At 45.3% G+C, this 14,467-nt stretch overlaps 1 protein-coding gene across 1 annotated transcript in view; it reads right to left on the reverse strand.

The window, feature by feature from the left end:
- MYH15 (myosin heavy chain 15) overlaps positions 1 to 14,467 on the reverse strand; it is a 186,117-nt gene that overhangs the window by 23,498 nt on the left and 148,152 nt on the right. The window contains 7 exon segments of the mRNA XM_029213706.1: positions 1,328 to 1,432; positions 3,207 to 3,289; positions 3,292 to 3,373; positions 5,826 to 5,951; positions 9,703 to 9,729; positions 9,732 to 9,908; positions 10,141 to 10,333. Of these exon segments, the coding sequence (XP_029069539.1) occupies positions 1,328 to 1,432; positions 3,207 to 3,289; positions 3,292 to 3,373; positions 5,826 to 5,951; positions 9,703 to 9,729; positions 9,732 to 9,908; positions 10,141 to 10,333 (793 nt within the window).

Consider the following 14,467-nt stretch of genomic DNA (forward strand, 5'->3'; position numbering starts at 1 on the left):
TGATGAACCTGTTTACAGAAGAAAACTGTAAGAATAATCCATAGGAAAATAGAAAGAAAAAGCCAGACATAACTAACAAGCAGCATTTTGCTTCCTCGTGTTTTATCCTTGCTCAAAAAAGAGTAGAATAGCACACCTTTCATGTTCCCCAGGTGTTTACTTCCTCAGCCACACATTCCATGGGCACATTCCCCAGTGTCAGACTGACCCGCCTTAGAAAAGAACCACTTATTCAGCAAAGAAGAACTGTGCAAATAGCTCATTTCATTTCATCTTAATTAGCCTAAGATGATGCTTCTGAAGCGTTCTGCTTTCTTATCAACACTATCCTTCCTACTGCAAGGAAGGAAGACTTTGATGTCTTTGACACCAACTCAACCTCAGGGACCAGCATCAGGACCAGCAGATCTTGTGTGAGTGCTGTCCAAGTTGCTGTAAAGCAGGCGCCTAGGATGGGTTTGCCTTTTCATTGGAACAAGCCGTACTGTGCAGCGGAGAGGGCTAGAAAGTGACCTTTGGCATCTGTGTTTAACAACTGAAACACATGCACTTACTCTGTGCTAGGAAGGTGCTGGGCCCAGAGTGGTGAGCGAGACTGTGCCTCTGCTACCATGGAATCTCTGGTCTTCTCCATTTGAAGAAAAGGGAGGAAAGGCTAGAAAATGAAAACACAAGTGAAGGAGTACGTTGTTATTTTGGCAATACATTAGTTACAATACATTACTCTAAGAAGTCTGCCCACCTCTTTTCAGTTATTTGCTTAGACCAAGGCTAGTCTACAGGGAAACAGTCAGAAAGCTGCAGGGGCCTCTCAGCATTTGCTGTGTTTCCACCTGGCACCAGCACCAGATAGAGTCCTCGGTGGCCTGGAGTGTTCATGCGGCCAGGAAACAAGAGTGGAAATGTCCCCTGCTCCAATTAAGCTAGCGTCCGTCCCAGGCAACCTGCTGGCTGAGTCACCCCCCGCCCCCTTCCCCGTCTCTGCCAGTCACTTCATTTACACATTGTTCTCACTCAGCCTCTCAAAGGAAGACGTCTTTCTGAAAGTGCTTGCAGACATTATGTGTGAAAAAAACAAGGAGAGTATAAATAGCTTTTCCCTTCTAATTGCAACTTGCTGCTCACATTTTGCTTCCTGAGAGCTCTGAAAAGGGACTACCCCAAACCAATAACAGCACAGGAGCCCTGGAAGGGCAGGTTGATGTCTCCTGCTGAAGGAGACCAAAGATGGAGAGCGAACTACAGAACACCTAGGGGGTCGTTTCAGACTTGAAGGAGCCCAGGGTAGAGTGCAGCCAGGGGAAGAGGGAGTGGCTTTCTGGAGTACCTGGTGCGTCAGCTCTTTGATGCATCGCTCAAACCTGCGGGCTCCCCACTGGGCCTCTGCGATGCGTCGGACTTCGCTTTCCAGTTTACCACCCAGTTCACGGACCTGCAAGCAAACCACGGTCTCAGATTACAGGCGGGCAGCCAGCAAGCCAGGCGGGCATTGCATTTGCCTGTCGGCACGATCATTTGAAATAGTGCCACCACCAGGGAAGATGGGTTCACTCTCATTCTGGCCGTGGTGAAACAGGGCAAACTCTCTGGGAAAACCGCCTTGCCAAAAGTGAGCTGGCTGAACTATGTGAGCTCATAAAAGGGCTGTTTAGACTCAAGGATGTGAAAGACTAATCCATGCAGAGGTGATAAACTTCCCCTCTTGGATTACAAAATGACACACACGTGTGTATTACGAGTGTACGTAGTGTATATAGAGAGAATAAGCTATATATAACACTCTTTAAGAATTCAGCCAATGTACTGCCTCATCTTAAGCTATTTTCTCCATGTTAAGCTCTGACTCTCTAAAGAAATCCGGCTGTGAGTTTCTGTCACACATATGTCACCCACAGCCCCATAGCCCTGCCTTGTGGGAGAGCTGTAGTGCAGATGAACAGCTGGCCTACAGCCTTTCAGTTATACAACCAAGGTTAACATAATATTCATTCAACAAATATTTGTTGCCTACTATGCACCAGACACCAGGGCCAGGGATACAGCAGGGAACAAAACAGACAAAAATCTCTCCCCTCTATAAGCATCCATTCTAAGGAAGGGAAACACCAAATGAAACAAAGTAAAATACAGACTATGTTAGATGGTGATAAGTGGTATGGAGAGAAATAAAGCAGCACACGGGTTAGGGGGTTCAAGGCGGAGGGTGTGTTTCATATGATTTTGCAATCACACCAACTATGCAAGTTGCATTCAGAAGGTCTAGCTTTTATCTCTGTGTTCTCCTCCTATGAGTAATTGTTTTTATTAGTCCTTGTTTTATTCTGTCACCAATTCTTTTTGAAAATACAAGCAAATGTGTACATGTCTTCATATTTCCCCTCTTTCTTGCACAGAAGTTTGTATACCCTCAACATCGCCTGTACCTTTTATCATCATTATACCACTAGCCATGATCTCCAGGACATTACAGAGCTCTTCCTCGCTCCTAATCAGTGTGATTATATGGATGTACCATAAATGTGCATTGGTATTCCATTATACGGATACACCATAAATGTGCAAAGGCAATACTTTATTTTTCAGGGGCCCTTCTGAACCATGAAATCCCAGTCAAATATTCTTTCCATCCTTATAGCATTTGTCACATGACCTATACGGTGTCACTGAAATTGATTCAATAATTTTAAAAATCCTATTTTCAAGCTAGGTCTTCCTATTTATTTTTGAGCTCCCTAAAGGCAGGTACTACATCATTTCTGTCAGGCCTTACTATATTTTCACCAAGTCTTTTTTGATCCTTGATTTAGTTATTTCCCTCCCCTTTCTCTGGCTGTTAGGAGACGGGCATTCTCCACAGAGGAAATAACAGGAGCAAAGGCACAGAAGCAAGACTGCGAGGGTGTGTTTGGAAACAGTTGGTCTCCCTGGCTGTGGGGAGCCCTAGAGCTGGTGCAGGTGAGCGGGAGGTACCGCATTGTCACTTAGCAGGATGGCGGATTGCACCCAGTCCAAGAAAAGTCCTATTTAGTGGCCCAAAGTCAAAAAGAATGAAAGAATATACTGAGCTCTGACACTGTCAAAGATCTGAACATGTTACAAGCAAAAGTGAGGAGGGAGGCAGGGACTATCTGGTGTGATATTACGGGACAATAAGGCTTCGAATTGGGAGTTGTCAAGACCCCATGATTATGCAGGTGAACTCCTACCCTGGATTCGAGTTTCTGGCTTTGCTTTCTATTCCCTATCACGGCAGTCTGCTCAGCGTCATCCAGCCTTTCCTGTAAGTCTCTGTCCGCTCCATGTTCTCTCTCATCCTCCGCAAGCGGGCATTGGTATCTTGCTCCTTCTTCAGTTCTTCTGACACGTTTGCTACCTAGAAAAGAAGGAAAGGGACTGAGACAGTCCAGCAGCCAATCAAGCTTAACATTTCTACCCACAGTCTTCTGCTCCTGATGTGACTAGGTGCCATGCCTTGCCTCTGCGTACTTAATCTCTTCCCACCACGCTCTCCCTAACCTCTGCGGCCCTCGAGTTTGTTAACCAGAAGGCAATCACGATAGCAGCAGCTACTGGAGATTAGGGTGAGGGGTGTGGAAACAGACCAGAGATGAAACACCATGTGAATATTATTATACAACACCTGTATTGAAAGAAAGATGACCAACTGAAGGTACAGCTTTTAACTGAGTAAAGCACCACGACGCGTCCTGTAACATCATGCACCAGGAAACATGTGGAGTGCCTATGAGAACCTTTTTCACGTCTCACTTCTATAATTCTGTGATTCGCAACTGCAAACAAATTTAGGCTCCAGGAATTTGGTAGCAACTGAGGCTCTCAGTGCCAATAATCTGGCACAAGGAGGGTTAATTCTTGTGAAGCCCACTCTTGGCTTTGGCTATGTATACTAAGGGCTTGGTGTCTTGCTGCAGTTGTTAAGAACTGTTTCATGACTCTCTCAGTGCCTTTAATGTAAGAACACTGCCCTCCCAGACAAAGTTTCTCTGTCTATCAGGTTACCAACCATCTGTATAATTTAAGTGTGAGACGTCTGTGTAGATGGTGGGGGCAAAGAATGAATGACGGAGGTAACTGGGTTCTGCTATGTGGGGCTGGAACTCACAGCTGAACTACTGGAGGATTAAAGTGAGGAAAGAGGTAGTGAGTTCATTTCTCAGCATTGCCAAGGAAATCTTATAAAGGTGAGGTTATGCAGATAGAGTCTTCCTAACGTGTGACTGCATATACCTACCAATCAGGAGTAAAAGCTCTTTTAATTCCTTTCTATCTATGTGGATTTTCGTGAATGTTAAGCATATTATTTTTTCCTTGGCCAAATGCTTTTAAGCTTTCACACACCTCTTTTCCATCAGAAAGCGTCTGCTTTGATACAAAATGGCTGAGTGCTAGGCACGCTTCCCCATTCTTTTGGATTCTATAGTGAGCTGGTAGCTAGGATTTGGTGCAAAGGTTTTGTTTAGCTCCCCAAATGCTAAATAACTCAGTAAGCTTTTCCCTCCTCTTGAATTTTAAAATGACTAATGTAAAATCGAATTGAATATCTTGTCTCCTCGATTCCCATACACTTTTTAGCGAGAGCATCAGTTTTCATTCACAGGGCGAGGTCAGGGCTGCTGCGTGTGTTTGTGTGTCTGATGGACTACACAGACCACCTGATGGGGATGGAGTGGGTGGAGGCTGGAATCAAGCCCAAGCTCTGCTCAGCAAGCACTGGCATTTGCAAGGCTGGGTTCTTCACACACAGACTTCTCCTCACCTCCCTCCTCCATGACATTTTTTTTTTTTTTTTTTTTTGCTAAGTATTGTCTTCTGCTTGCCATGCCTTTTGAGAGAAGTCTGCATCTACCCACAGTGGGGGTCCAGCAGGTGTCTTTTTCCAGTTCCCACAAAGGTGCAGTCAAGGCAGCCAACCCTGAGCTTAGTCTCATTCAGGAAAAATACCACTATCAACAATTTTAAACTTGCAGATAAGGAAGGAACACCAATCCTGAAGCCCTTCTTCACCAACCTGACTCTGTTACTGAAGCAATAGTATGGGCTGTAAAAAATAAGTGAAATAGGGACTTCCCTGGTGGCGCAGTGGTTAAGAATCCACCTGCCAATGCAGGGGACATGGGTTCAAGCCCTGGTCCGGGAAGATCCCACATGCCGTGGAGCAACTAAGCCCGTGCGCCACAACTACTGAGCCTGCACTCTGCAGCCCGTGTGCCACAACTACTGAAGCTTGCATGCCTAGAACCTGTGCTCTGCAACAAAAGAAGCCACTGCGATGAGAAGCCCATGCACCGCAATGAAGAGCAGCCCCCGCTCACTGCAACTAGAGAAAGCCCATGCACAGCAATGAAGACTCAATTCAACGCAGCCAAAAAATAAGTAAATAAATAAATAAATTTTTTAAAAATATAAGTGAAATAAGCATTCTTTGCAGATCATCATAAAGCTATTACAGACCCCAGGAAAAATAGCTATGGGTAAGGAAACACAAGAGGAATTGTTTCTAGACACTAGATATATTGATTCGCAAGTGGAAAGTGGATTAACTTTTTAAAAAATCTCTTGCTTTCATAAGATTTTGCCTATGGCAATTCAGCTGCTCCTTTTCACTGTGTGGACAGGGTGGAAGGGATGAGCCAGCTGGCCTAATTTTTCAAAATGGGGACAGAGGCAGAGGGGTCAGCTAACTTCCCGCTAGCTATATGGAGAATCAATGGAATCCTTTTTGTCTGCAGCTTAGCACCTGCCCCTTGGCTACCGCTCCCATCAACTCTGAAAGACAGGAGTAAGCAGACAGTCAATGGACCCACCTCAGTAGGTGGCTTCTTGGCCTTCTCTTCTGCACTTTGACACCCTCGCATCGCCTCTTCAGCTTCCTTCTGCATCCTGGCAGCATCAACCTCCAGTTCCTTCTTCTGGCTGAGGAGACTCGTGTTCTAAGGAAAAGCAACATCCTCATTAGGCAAGTTGAGATCATTGGTGCAAAGGCAAGCTGGTCTGTTCAGGACATGCAATGGGAGGGGCTCTGGCCAGAAGTGTGTTTTCCTCTCCTCAGCCACACTCATGAAGCCATACTTCCAGGCCCAGGAGACCACATTAGACTTGAATGCAAGGGATCTCATCCATTAGAGGTTTAGTACTGGAGAGATGACAGCCTGAGTCAGAAAGGAGAAATGGACCCAGACAACCTACAAGCCCCAAACATGTGTTTGGTTTTCAGCTGGCTGAGGAATATGTTTTTCTGCCTTTTGCTCTTTGATGGGGAAGGAGCAAGTGTCCCAGAGCAGAAGTCAGGGTCAAAAGCAGACATGTGGAAAGCAGGGGTTTAGGGAATAAAACTCAGTTTCCTGCATGCTGCTCCAGGGGAAGAACATCTTCCTCACTATCTACCTCTGCTTCTATTAATTTTGCAGTGAGGGGGTGGGCAAAGCAATTTAGATGAGCCTCATCCCCCAGGCCTGAGAAACCTCCATTACACTGGAGGATTATTTGTGTTCTTTGGCTGACGCTGCCCTAATCCTTTCCTTCCTGGGTTGTGACATTAGAGGCTGAAACTCCTTTTTGGTCTGTGTTTGTAGCACAGTTTTTCTGAGGGTGTGAAATCTTAGCATAGAGAATGTATTTAAAAGGCATAGCCTTCCTATTTTTAATTTCTCTTCTGTTCATTCACTTTTCCTCTAGCTAGTACCTCTCTCAGTGGCAAGATTAAGCCTTTGGAAATAGGAAGAGAGAAATTCCAGCCTCACAGGTTCTACCCTACTTCCTTGATGGCGTGAAGCATCTTCATCAAGGTTGCCTCCTCTGTCCTTATGGAGAGCCAGGCTCTGTGTGCCTCAGGCCTCCCACTGCCATGGGTGTGGCCTGGAGGGATGAGGGTATTTCCTGGAGTATGCTGGGATGCTCACTGCACATAACTCCATAGGAACTCTTTCTTTGTAAAGAAAGGTACAATATAAATGGTGATTCGTTTATACCTAGAATCATTTAAAATCTGCTAGGGAGTTGATGGTTAAAATCATTTCAAGCTGAATGATTGGTTCGGTTTGGGAAGCAGCAGGTGAGGGAGTATTGTGCAGAAGAGCAATCTAGATTGTCACAGCTCAGGTTTGAAAAAGGACACATGCAATTAGACAAGGATAAGTTTGGCCTCATATGTTTGTTCCAGGCTAGAAATCTGGGGATGCAGAAGGTTCTAGAAAATACTCATTGTATGTCAATCAGAAGATTGACGGTGTTCCAGTAATTGCAAGGGGGCCACCAATGGCTAAGGTGGGGGAGAAGTCCTTTGTGAGCAACACGTCACCTAGGCCAGAGCTGCTCAAAGGGTAGTTTCTGCACTGGCAGCATCACCTGAAAACTCGTTTGATTCCTCCTACTGCAGAGATTCTGATTCAGTGGGTCTGGGATGAGGCCTGAGAATGTGCATTTTTGTGTTAGTTTCTCTTGTACGCATAAAGTTTCAGAAACTCTGCTCTGGAGATCAGGGCTATTACCTAATTTTCTTTCTTGTTTTTCAAATCTATCTCCTTCTCTCTCTGTCTGCTTTTGCTCTGGTTGATGTCCTTATCTCTCTCTAGGCTAGTGGTTTTTCATCATACTGGGACCCACTGGTATCTCATCAGTTATAACATGCGTGGCAAATAATTTGTTACCAATAGATATTAAGTACTACAGACAGTGAATGATTTACTTTTTTTTTTTGAATGATTTACTTTTTAAAAATTCAATATTCTACTTTATAAGATTCCCACTCATTGTATTTAGTTAAGTTTTCTTGAGAGATAAAGAAAATATTGAAGTAAGTTAGCCTGTTGGGAATTATGCATAACGTATAGCCTATTTGTTTTCTACCACATGGTATCCTAATAGGATCGTGTCATGCACATGGGCACAAACTGTAGGCACAAACTAAATGCACTGCCTTCCAGCAGGTACATCTTTGGTTTATATTAATCCTTCCTTTTATCCAGTGTTTCTCAGTGGGGTCACAGTTGGCATTCTGGGAGGGGCAATTCTTTGGGATGTTGAGTTATCCTGTATCTTGCGGGAGCATTAGTATCTTTGGACCTTGCCCACTAAATGTCAGTGGTACTTCCCAGTCTCTATGGCAACCAAAATGATCCCACAGATGTTTCTAAATATCCCAGAGCATGGCACATCTGCCCCTAGTTGCATTAATCCATCCTTCACAACAATCACCAGAGTAAACTTCCTAAAATGCAAATCTAATAACTTCCCTCCCAGTTACTCACAATTCTTCAGCAGACCCCCATTAGCTGCATGACAGAATTCAAACTCCATCAGTCTCAAAATCAAGATCCCTGGTGACCTGGCTCTACATGCCTCTCCCTTAGCATCAATTCTGCTGATCTCTCCTACCCTCTACTGTATGCTATAGTAAGTATATCAATTTTCCTTAACATCCTAAATTCCCTCTTTTCCCCGTGCCTCTGCCCTTGACTTTTCTCTCTACTTGGCTGACTTCTTCCATGTCCTTCATGACTCAGATTAAGCGTACTGTGCATCTACCTAAGTCTAGGATCATCAGGGAAGGCTTTCTGTAGGGGTGTGCTTGCTTTATCACTACAATCCCAGCAGTGCACTGCAGTGTGTTAACTTAGATCTCCACCTTTTTAGGACGATGGAGATATTTTGCATCTGTCTATACCATGCATACCTGTTCAGCTTACAGTGGGTGCCCTAAAAATGTTTATCCAGCTTTTGTCCTAGCCACTATGGCTTCTCCTGATTCCATGAGAATGGCAACGATTTAAGAATTCTTGCTTTGTGTCACTTACATAACCTTCCATGAGAAGCCAGAGTCCTGACAGTTCATCATATCTGTCAGCAGCCACTCAGAATTGTTTGAAATCTCCTGGCTCTGAAGCAGGAGCATTTATTTCGAATCCTGGGATGCTCGGGGAATACATGGCTTAGCAGGAAGAGGAGACGCAGGCAAATGATTCTGGAACACTAGCGAATGTTCCTCTCTCTCTCCCCAGCATCCTAGCTTTGAGTACCCTGACAGTTCATTCTTCTGGCAGGGCTTAGTGTTTTGGTTCAAATTGTGTCCCTCCCCCAAAAAACATATGTTGAAGTCCTAACCCCCAACCCTCAGAATGTGACCTTACTTGGAAATAGGGTCTTTAGAGAGGTAGTCAAGTTAAAATGAGGTCATTAGAGTGGGTCCAAATCTAATATGACTGATGTCCTCATAAAAATTTGGAAATTTGGACAATGACAGATACAGAAGGAAGATGATGTTAAGACACAGAGAAAATGCCATGTGAAGGAGGTGAATTGGAGTGACGTATCTATAAGCTATGGAACACCAATGATTGCCAACAAACCACCAGAAGCTGGGAAAATGCAAGGAAGGACTCCCTGCAAGATTCAGAGGGTGCACGACCCTGCCAATGCTGTGATTTCGGACTTCTAGCCTTTAGAACTGTGAGAGATTACATTTCTGTAATCAGTTTGGGAACTTGGCTGCTGCAGCCCTAGGGAACCAATGCACCTGGGGATGAATGAAGGATGAGACTGCCACTCTGCTGCCAAAGGCTCTCCCTGCTTCACCGGCCACCTGCAAGGCTCCACGTGGCAACCGTGTACCGTCCTAGGCCAACCAGTGTGGATCCATTGCTTCCCACCAGCTGACATGGCTAATGGCGAGTTTACGGGCCCCACCTGGGTGTGGAAAAGATTGATTTTTTTCCTGTGGCTTTCAGGAGCTCTTCCTCCGCCAACCTGCGCCTGCATTCTGTCTGCTCATGCGAGGCCCTCAGCTCCTCGAGTTCAGCCTGGAGAAGAGCGTTGCGCAGCTCGGCCACCGCCATCTGCAGCTTCAGCTCACTGTTCAGGCATGTGCTGTCCTCCAGCTGCGCCCGAAGGTCCTGTGAGAGAAAACACGCACGGGGTATGCGGACCCCTGGCAGTTCAGTGGGACCTGCGCTTACGCATGCGTGCTCTGAACAAGCCCCAGCGATTCAACGTAAGCATCTTCCTGCTCTCCCAAAGGATTAGATTTGTTGTCCTCACGTTTATTGCTCAACACAACCTGCCACTTGGTTTGGTCCCATTAGCAGAGACATCCCTGCCTCACCCCTGCATTGCAATTGAAAATACCTTGATCTGGATCTGAAGCTGGCCCAGGGATTTGGTTGCCTCTGACACCTGGCGGTTGACACGGCTGAGCTGGAGTTCCGTCTCAGTGAGGTCCCCTTCCATGCTCCTCTTCAGCCCAGTGGCCTCAATTCTGCTCCGAACTTCAGAATCTAGACTCGACTGCAGGGAGTCAATAGCACACTGCTGCTTCCTCCTAATTTTAGAATAACATTCAGGGGAAAAATCATACACCCAAATTAAGAAAGGTTACCTGCTTTGTACACACAACTGTTTAGAAATCAGAAAAAATTAAAATTCAAGAAAAATTCTGTGTAATTAACAAAATGAGTCTAAAGGGTCTTCATTTGGAAACCATGGAGATGGAAGGGTTAGGTCAGTGAGCATTTGTCCATCATAACAGACTAACGTCCATCATTTCTAGACCAACTTCCCGGAAAAATCAAGAAAAGCACCAGAATCTTTTTGAGGTTCCTGTGGGGCAGTCTTCGCCTTATCTAAGACCCCCTCCAGGACGGTCTAGATTCCCTAGAGTGGCTAAGGGTGAAGGAAGGATGCACTTTCAGACAGGCATAATATTTAAATACTTTCAACAGTGAAACATGTCTGAACACAGCAAGAAAGAGCCACCCAGGTTGGAATAAGTCCTGATCGCCAGCAATCCTGCTCTAACAGCCTGTGACACCAAATTCCCCTAGAATAGCATGGTTATCTTTCTCCAGGAGTTTGGGAGTACAACCAAGGATAGGCTGAGAAAACCAACTGCTGTGTAATATTGAATTACTTCAATATGCCTTTATAACAATGAAAGGTCCATGCTGAAATCATTTTTGCAAAGTGACAGAAGCTTACACAATAGATGTGTTTTCAGAGAGACAATGAAAAACTGTGGGGAACCCAAGGCAATCATTTCCTAGCACTCTTGCAGTAAGTCTGGGACCATGTGACTGAATGCTGACCAATGGACTATGGGCAGAAGTGTTTCCAAGCCTCACACATACAGCCTTTTACTTGTGTGATCCTGTGCTCCCTCTTCCCCATCTAGAGCAAACTTGGTGGCCACACATGGATGATCTGGCATCAGAAGATGGAAGGAAGCTGGGCTCTTGAGTGACTTGGGATAGTGGCCCACTCTCCATCCTATCCCACGTTGGACTCTGACACAAAGCAAAAATAAGCTTTGATGATTTTAAGCCATCAAGATTTGGTGGTTGTGAGTCAGGACAGTGTAATTGTTATAACACAGGCCCTGTTAAGCTCACCCTATGAAACAGGGCCTAGTACTGGGCAGATAAGACAAGACATACTCATAGAGCCCATCAGCACACAAATAGCAGACACATATTCATCTTGAGTCAGAATTAGGTTCCGCACTGAGTTGTCTTTGAGCCTGTATTCCGATCTCTGAGGCCAGCAGCAAGTCACACAGCCTACAGAGGAGTAAGAGTGTGGTCAGAGTTTCCCGTTGGGTGACAGGTGGAGGTGCCTCTTTTTGTGACCACCCTCACCCCATGGATGGGGCGGAGATTTCAGAAGTAGTTATGCAAATGTACAGGAAAGAACTCTTTCTGGTTCCAGAGTCAGCACCCCTCCTTTGCCAGCGCCATGTCCTGGCTCCCACATGCTGTGGCCAGCCTCTCCTGCCTATCCTTAGGTCCTGGGCTTTTGTTCTGCTCCCAGATCAGAATCCTACAGGAATGCCAGCATGTAATGTTACTAGAGACTGTTATGGCTGAATTTTGTCCCTCCTCTCTTCTCCCCAGGCAAATTCATATGTTGAAGCCCCTAACCCCCAGTACCTCAGAATGCCAGTAAATTTGGAGACAGGGCCTTTAAAGAGGTGATTAAGTTAAACGAGGCCCTTAGGGTAGGCCCTAATCCAATCTGACTGATGTCCTTATAAGAAGAGGAAATATGGACACACAAAGAGACACAGGGATGGGTGTGCACAGAGTAAAGAAAATGTGAGGACCCAGCAAGTTGGCCACCTGTGAGCCCAGGAGAGAGGTCTTAGGCCCAGACTCACCAGGAATTTGATCGTGGACCTCCAGCCTTCAGAAATGTGGGAAAAGGAATTTCTGTTGTTTAAGCCACGCAGTCTATTTTGTTATGGCAGCCCTAGCCCGTAATACTACAGTGACACACACTGAGCATCACTGAAAGCTTTAAGACACTGCTCTGTCTTACATAAGGAAATTCATTTTTGTCACAGTTGACTCTCCTTTTGCAGGAACACTAAGGCGTCTCTAAGCTGGTGTCAAAATCCTCTGCACAGAGATATATTCTACTTAGGCAGACAAAATGAATGTTTCAAATTGTACTTTTTCCACCGTTGTTTATGAAACTTCATGAGTGCCTACAGACAAGTAGAAAGTGCTACGGTTTAAGAGGCTTGTGTATAACACAGGCCTAGAGAATGGCCACTAAACAATCAGTGCATTCCATGCAGAGTCAAGAAATCTTTAAAATGAAAGCTCCTTGAGTACGTTTCTTAAGAAAAATGAAGCAGTCAGGATCAGGGCAATATGGTAAGAAGTTCCTTTTCTTTCTTTCCTCTTTTTTTTCTGAACTGTGAAACACAATTTGAGGAAAGAAACCAAGTGCAACCAAGAACAAAACCGTTCTTTTTTAAAACCTGAAAAAGTTAAGGATTTAAATTGACAGTCAATTCAATCAGTAATATTTTTCTCTTGCCATGTTGCTTGTCTATATCAGGGAAATTAAAGATTTTCCTTAATTCTAATACATGCGATTCAGCTTTAAAGTGATTAACAAGATATTTTGCTAACTAAATGCCATGTCTGAGTTTGAGCTGCTACTTCTTGAAGTTGCACTAAAATATTTTACTTAGAAATGAGAAGAGATTTAAACATATTCTTCTGGCAGAGACTCAAACAATACAAGAAATTAAGTTGGATAGTACATGTAAATTGAGACCATGTGGCAAAGTTCGCTATTACTGAACTCAGAGGAGTGAACAATATGGAAGGAAAAGATGACGGAATGTTACCAGGTACCTGAGGCCATAGGCTGGGGGTGGGCAAACTATGGGCTATGGGCCCAGCCATGACCATTTACTTTCTTATGGTCTATGGCTGCTTTCAAGCTACAATTGCAGAGTTGAGTAGCTACAACAGAGACTCTATGTCCTGCAAAGCCAAAAATATCTACCATGTGACCCCATACATCTAACCCTTCCACAGATGATCAAACCAAAGCAAACAAGCACATTTCGATAGAGTAAGCCATTTCGATACCTCATTCCCAAAAGCTCCTTCCACAGCACCTCGCTGGGTGTGTCCAGGGAGAGCAGAATGCAGGCCAGGGGCACCCTGGTTCTGGGTCAATGAGAAGACTGCCACACATTTCAGCATTTCCTTGAATACCCTGAGTTGGGAGGGGGATGTATATAGTCAGTAGCCCCAGAAGATTCAGGATGCAACTGACCAACTTGTTCTCGACCCAGTCTGGGGCCTTGCAGCATGGCCTGACTTAGACAGCAGTCATGGCCGCCAGCCGGCCTTCAAGGAGCCATGATGTCACTCTTCCTTTCCTGTGTGGACGAGGGCAAGGATCAAAGCCGGCCATCAAAGCTCCTCCCCTCCTTCCAGCAGTGACTGCACTGTCACCTGCCTACTTCTAGCTCTGCTAATTATAACATTTGTAGGGAAACAAAAAAGCCCTAACACTCCATAAAAGTTTGGGAAGCCCCGTCTAGAAGAGCAGGCACAGCGTCTTGCCAACATGAAGCGCTCAGATATCTGTTGAGCAAGTGAAACATACAACTCGTGTACCAGCTGCTCATTCTTTCACCACCAACAGGCTTCCAGCCCGGCTCACACAGGATCAGTCCTCACCGAATGGAAGAGCAGCGGGCTGGGTGGCAGAGAATGAGTGAATGAGTTACCCAGTTTGCAGCTCTACCAAGGTTTTGCCTCTGCCTCTGCGTCTCTCTCCTGTCCTCCTGGTCCCTTCAGCTTCTCGGGTCCTGCTTCACAGGCCTCCTTCGGTTTCTATGGAGCTTCCCAAGGATTATGTGAAAGAGGACCTTGAACCTCATCTTTCCCTCAGGCAATATTTCCCTTGAGTTCTGGATTTTACCTGGTTTACCCTTGATTGCTCAAAATCGTCTGCTTTGCTAGTATTTCCCCCTGGCATTCTCTTCAGTTTCCTTAAGATCCCATCTTCTCCTAGCCCTGAAGTCAGATTAAACCCTTGGATTTGACCGAGGCATTGTGATCCAATCTCCACGGGCACAGGGCACTCGCACCGAAAGGGTCTGCGTGGTATTTGTGATATTTTGTTAAGATATGCTCATCTTTCCTTTCTG

The sequence above is a fragment of the Monodon monoceros genome, unplaced genomic scaffold, assembly GCF_005190385.1.
Source record: "Monodon monoceros isolate NGI ecotype Baffin Bay Population unplaced genomic scaffold, NGI_Narwhal_1 Super_Scaffold_11, whole genome shotgun sequence".
Taxonomy (NCBI): Eukaryota; Metazoa; Chordata; class Mammalia; order Artiodactyla; family Monodontidae; genus Monodon; species Monodon monoceros.